General features: G+C 53.5%; 1 protein-coding gene across 1 annotated transcript; it reads left to right on the top strand.

Moving 5' to 3' along the window:
• Positions 1–185: 185 nt before the first annotated feature.
• On the top strand, positions 186–3867 carry SEMA4A (semaphorin 4A; the record flags this gene model as incomplete). The annotated part of the gene is given in 3 exon segments (XM_087702954.1): positions 186–343; positions 639–757; positions 1517–3867. Coding segments are annotated over 3 exon segments (933 nt in total), but the record flags the coding sequence as incomplete, so codon positions are not given.
• Positions 3868–6159: the final 2292 nt, after the last annotated feature.

Here is a 6159-nt window from a genome sequence, read left to right on the forward strand (position 1 = left end):
TAAAATGGTGGCTTATTTTCCCTCTTCTGTAAACCTCCAACCCGAATAATTGCAACGAAGGACACAGAAAGAAATGAATTTTAAGTTACCGATTGCCTAAACTAAGGAACATTCCGGGTTTTTTTAATTTGCCAGAATGGATTTTTTCCTGAAAAAATGCCAAGCGCTTCTCCCTTCTTTCCTAGGGCGTCCTGTACGTGGGCTATTCCGAAGGGATTTTGGAGGTCCTGGTGGCCAACTGCAGTGTCTATGCCACCTGTGCCAGCTGCCTGTTGGCACGCGATCCGTACTGCGCCTGGGACGGGCGATTGTGCCGAGCGGTTTGGGAGGACACCAGAAATAGGTGAGCAAGGGGTTGGAGGGAAGCACCACCTACGAGAGAGCAGAAGAGAAGAGTGTGTGCGTATGAGCCAGTGAGATTTGAACCGCTGAACTGCAGATAACAGTCAGCTGAAGTGGCCTGCAGTACTGCACCCTAACCACTGCGCCACCTCGGCTCTTATAAGTAAGCTACAGGGCAGGGAGTCCGTTGAGAGGCTCATGGTGTGTTGCTTGCTCACAATTCGCAGTCGTGCGGAGGAGGCCTTGCTGTGACTCAGCGGTTCCCTCCCTCCCTCCCTTCCCTTCTTCCCTTCTAGGACTGACTGGTTGCAGGACGTCGAGCAGGGGAAGGCCGAGGCCACCTGCCAGCGCCAGAGCGGGAAGGGGCGAGCCATGCCAAAGTCGAGGAACGATTCTGATGGAGTCCCGCTGAAAGGTAGAGCGGCAGCAGCGGAGCAGCCGAGGAATAGCGCTTAGCTCAGGCCGGTCCAATCAGCCTCGCACACCAAGGCTGCCCCAGCGGGTGCCACGAGGTCCTGGCACGCCTGCCCCTGGGCAGAGGAGGAGGGAGGCTGGGACGGGGAGGAGGGTTTGCCCGAGGTCAAAGTTTTTGCCTTTGTTCTCTTTTACTCTCAAAAAGGAAGACCTTGTCTGGCTATCTTTGTGCAAGTTCCCTTTGCACCTGGCTTTAAGGCCACGGGGCGCAGCGCGTGGGTGGGTTTCAGGCGGTTTGCGGCGGTCTCCATGAACCGATTGGTCGGCGAACCCGGAAGTAAGTAACTTCCGGGAACGCCGAAGGGTCCACCCGCCCACCCGCATTTCTTACCCGGTTTTGACGAGTTCTGCGCTTCCACGCATGCGCAGGACGCATACAGCGCCTGCGCGATCCTCCAGGAGCAGCTGGAGCATCGCACAGACGCCAGTACGCATGCGTGCACTGCGCGCGTGCACGAGGACCGGTTGGAACGGGGCGAGAAACCCACCCCTGGCGCAGCGGCAGGGAAGGGACAGGGCCCCCGTCTGCCCCTTTGGCAGAACCTGTGACTTGAGGGCCAATCTCTCCGGCCGTAGAGCCACAGGGAGCTTTTTTTTAAGTTGTAAGCTTCCGCACCACCCACCGAAAGGCCTCCACGGAGCGGGTTTCCTCCCTCGGGGAGCAGAACTACACCCTCACTCTTGTTTTCCTCCCTTGCAGTGCTGAGCGGCCCCTTCAACTCCATGGTGCGGCTGCCCTGCCCGCCGGTCTCTGCCCTGGCCAACTACTCCTGGACCTACCCGGAAGGCAGCCTACCGTCCCAGGAGGGGCTGACCGTCCGAGACCACACTGGCCTGCTTGTCTTCGTGCACAGCCGCACGTTGGGCGAGTACGCATGCTGGGCCAGCGAGAACGGCTACCGCCATCGCGTGGCCTGGTACGACGTGCGCAGCGACCTGCCCATGGGCGGCGCCAGCAGCGCCAACGGCAGCCCGGAGCACCAGGCGGTGCCCGTGGGGGAATGGCGCTCTTACTGGGTCCAGTTTGTGACTGTGACGGTCCTGCTCTCCATGACCTTGGCAGTGGCCATGGCGCTGGGCTTCTTCTCCTACCACGACAAGCTGAAGGCCAAAACCAAGGTGCAGGGTTGCAGCGTTCCTGAACCCACCAGGACTCCCGTGCAGGAGAAGGCCCCCCTCAACGGCAGCCAGAGCCCCCCCGGAGACAGGAACTACCAGTCGCAGGAGGCCACCGACGGGACCAAATCCTGCTGCGTCCAGGTGGAAGGTGGGAGCCGAGCCATGGACACGGACAACAACCGCCTGAACTGCCCCTTGATGAACGGGGAGGAGGCCCGCGCCGTGGAAGCCATTTAACTCAGTTTCCACCGGAGAATTTTGGGGACTCTCGGATGAGCACAAAACGCCTTGCACGATTTGTAGCGTGGCTCCCAAACACGGCTGGGTCACCTCTGGGGTCCGTTTTTAAACGTCGTTCGTTCTCGGTTGTGTTTTTGTACGACGACGCACCAGCTGCAGAACTGATGCCGGGGATCCGGATGGTTCTTCCTTCCCCACCTCCTTTGTTTCCGTCTTCCCCTGCGGAGCAGCCACACCTCCACCTGCTTCCTCACAGCCCAATCGGCAAAGATTTGCAGGCAAAGCCAAGGTGGCCCTCGGAGCCTTCTCGCTTGGGGAGCTCCGAGGGGACGAGGGAGGGGAGGGCTGGGCATCTTCTGAGGAGGAGAATTGGCCGCGCAGGTGGGTGACTGACCCTCTGCCCATCTCCAGAAATTGGGCTGCATTTGTTTTTACTGGAGCAACGTTGCTCAGATTTGTCGACTGGGAGGTGGGTGGATTTCAACTCCCAGAATTCCCCAGCCAGTCGAAGTCCACCCACCTTCTGGTGGCTGAGGTTGAGAAACGCTGCTTTGGGGTCCAGGGATTGTGAGAACCACTCGGAGTCCCCCTTGGTAAGAGAACCTTTGCCACAGGGTCTCCACCCGTCTGCTTCCATTTTTGTCCTCCTCCGTCTCTCTCTGCCACGTTCTGCCTTTTGTTCATGGTTTTGGGGCCAAAGAAGCAGCTATGCAAGTGGATCTCCCCCCCCCCCACTGTTCACCTCCCCTCCCTCCAGCTTCCCTTGCTCTAGAAGTGCCGTGTGGCCTCCCCCCCCCCCCCCCCCGGCCTCTCACGCTGCATTCAGACATGACCTTGGCAGCTGCCAAGATCAGAGCCTTGACGCTTCCCAGATGAAAGCTGGTTTTCCCGAAGGCGGGCGGCTCTGCTGCGTTTTTCTCTCCCTCTGCAACTCCCCCAGCCCCCCCTCGTCTCCCCCACATCTGTTTATCATTTTAAGAATTCAGTTTTTAAAAGGTTTCCTTCGCACCGGTTGTGCCAGTCGAAGGTTCGGCTCCCCTCCAGCCTCTCAATGGCGGTCTCCTGCCCCCTTTCAGTCTGTGCTTTGCCCAGCGTTTTCGGGGAGGGGGCACCGGGGGTGGACTGGGGCTTGATTTTCGTCTTTTCGACAGGCAGCCACACTCCCCGTTTCTCCTCCCTTTCCTTTCATTGTCCGGCTTCTCCAAAATATCTGCTGGGCTGGTGGAGGAGACGGCACAGCGACATTTTTGAGGGCATCACTCTGGGAGCTGGGATTTTATCTGTGCCTAGATCAGTGTTTTTTCAACCTCTGCGACTTGGTAAGATGGGAGGACTTCAACTCCCAGATTTCCCTAGCCAGGTAGCTGGGGAATTCTGGGAGTTGAAGTCTACCCATTTTAAAGCCAGAGGTCTTAGTTTCTATTTCTAATGGTTGCAGCTGCTGCCCTCTGGTGAATATAATGAGAAGTGCACCTGAGCAGGTATTTGCCGGGCACTGGAGAATTTTACTGCTTGGTCCCCACCGAGGGCACGCAGAATGTATTAATTTCTAATGTTGATAACCCACACCACTTCTTGTTGGTTTCACTTAAGTGTTAGTTGAGTGGAAGACTCTTGGGAGCACCTTCAAGGTTGCAGAACGAGTGGGAGGGAGGGTAGGGGCCTGGGGAAAACCCCCCCTCACTCCCAAAAGCTATTTCAGACAATATCCTGCCAAAAAACCTGGGTCTGCCCTTCAGTGCCATGCAAGGATTATTGCAAAAAAAAAAAAACAGTTTGTATTTCGTCTGTTTAAAGAGCTACCCTTAAAAATGTGAGGTGTGAAGAGGACCTGGGTTGCAAAAGCAAAAAAAACAACAACAGGTAGATCAGCTACCCTGGATCCTTATTAAAACACTTGGTGTATGCATGTGTGTATGTGTGTGTGTGTGTGTTTCTCCTGTCTCGGTGTGCAAGAGAGTGGTGTGTTTAATTGTGGTATTGGAGCAGCATGCCTCTTCCGAAGAACAAAGTCGGTACTCCGTTCCAGTTTCAAGAAATTATCCGTATTATCACCTCGCCTGTTTGCCACCCATTTTGAGAAGGAGAAAGAATATATAGAAGGAAAGGGACTTTTAAAAAAAAGGGGTCAGATTGTTCAGAGGAGGGAAGGGATCTAGGGTGGGGGGGGTGCGAAGAGCTTCTCCTTTACCCCTATTTGCCAAGGAAGGGCAAAAACGAGCTGCAAAAACGAGAAGGGAGTCACCTGGTGGCAGAGAGAGAGCCTGAATCTCAACTGGATGTCGATGTAAAACTAAAAAATATATATTTAAAACTAGAAGAAGGTGGCCGGTTCTTCTCCCGCCTCTCAAATGTTTGGGTGGAAGAAGCTGGAAGATCTCGCTGGCCCTTTGTGAGCTGGAGAGGAAAAAGGATTTTTTGCAAGGAGCTGAAAATTGTTTGCTTGGATATTTGAAGTCTAAACACCTCCGTGACTCTCTTGGTCAGAGAAGGAAGGAAGAGCAGTTGTGCCGTGGGAGGCCTCCTTGGTCAAAGGGTCTGCAGGGTTTTTAAAAAGCGCCCATTTTTCAGCTCAATTCCATGGAAAGAAGGGCACATTCATTCACGACTGGCTGTTTGTTGCAATGTTGTTCCTAACCTTGTTTTCTTTTTTCTTTTCCTAAAAGAAAAAAAAAAGATGTAAATCATTGTGTTTATACAAACTATTTTTATTAAAAAGTGTTGTGCGGTTGTTCAATGGCCACTTGTGTGGCATGCATGACGGTTGCTACTTTGGGGCTCAGCTGGCACAAAATGCTCTCCACAAGGCAGAGCAGAAGAGATGCGAGTTGGGGAGAAAATTCACCAACATTTCTCATTTATCTGTTCATTTGCTGTGTACAGCGACTGGGCAGTTTACAGCAAACTGGAACTCAGTGGGAGGAGCTTTTGCAAATAAGGGAGGGGCATTTTACAGTTACCAACATTCTCTCTGTGTGGTCTCCTTTTCTTTCTTGCCCAAACAGCAGAAAACGATACTGGTTTCTTAGAAGGATGCTGGTTATCCAGTCCTGCCATGAAATATTTTCCCACTTACAGGCAGTAAATGGACTTGCAACCACAATGGGGCTCAAAACTCGTGTTGCTAAGTGAGACAGTTGTTAAGGGAATTTTGCCCCATTTTACGGCCTTTCTTGCCACCGTTAAGTGAATCACTGCACTTGTTAAGTTACTAGCGTGGTTGTTAAATGAACCCAGCTTCCCCACTGACATTGCTTGTTAGAAGGTCGCAAAAGGGGATCACATCACCCCAGGACACTGAAACGGTCATAAATACGAGCCAGTTGCCCAAGGTGTGTTGAGTTTTGATCGTGTGACAGTGGGGATGCCACAACAGCCATCAATGGGAAAAAACGGCCATCACTCACTTTTTTCAGTAACTTCAAACCATTATTAAACGAATGGTCGTAAGTTGAGGACTACTTGTCCTACCACCACACTTTTTGCTGAACTGAAAACGACTCCTCTCCTGTTTCCCCCACAATCCTTTAAGATGCTGAGCTGGGCTGAAAAAGGGCTGGCTGAAGCACCCAGTCGGCTTCCTGGATTTGGTCAGCCACCTTCCTGTGATATTGGGGGAGGATTGAATTGGGGCTGGATTATTTCATGGGTGCCCCTTGACTGGGCTGCCAGTGGGTGCTGTGTGTGTGTGTCTGTGTGTCCCCACTGCCTCTGCAGCAGTCATGTTTCTCCAGGGCAAAGAGCAGGGTAACCTGGCCCTGTTGAACTGTATATCATATCAGAATAGAGCAGGAAGGGGCCTTGGGGGGTTTTCTAGTCGAGCCCCCGGTTCCACCACAAATGTGCGAATGACAAAAGCGCGCCTGACTAAACTGCGCCGACAAAACCGCGCCGACGAATGAGCGCTGAAGCGCGCCGACAACAGTGCGCCGACAGAAGCGCGCTGAACCTTAACCGTAAACCAAACCCTAAACCTAACCCTAA

The sequence above is a fragment of the Thamnophis sirtalis genome, unplaced genomic scaffold (assembly GCF_051295495.1).
Source record: "Thamnophis sirtalis isolate CommonGarterSnake01/CBP01778 unplaced genomic scaffold, rThaSir2_p1.2 scaffold_18, whole genome shotgun sequence".
NCBI classification, from domain to species: domain Eukaryota; kingdom Metazoa; phylum Chordata; class Lepidosauria; order Squamata; family Natricidae; genus Thamnophis; species Thamnophis sirtalis.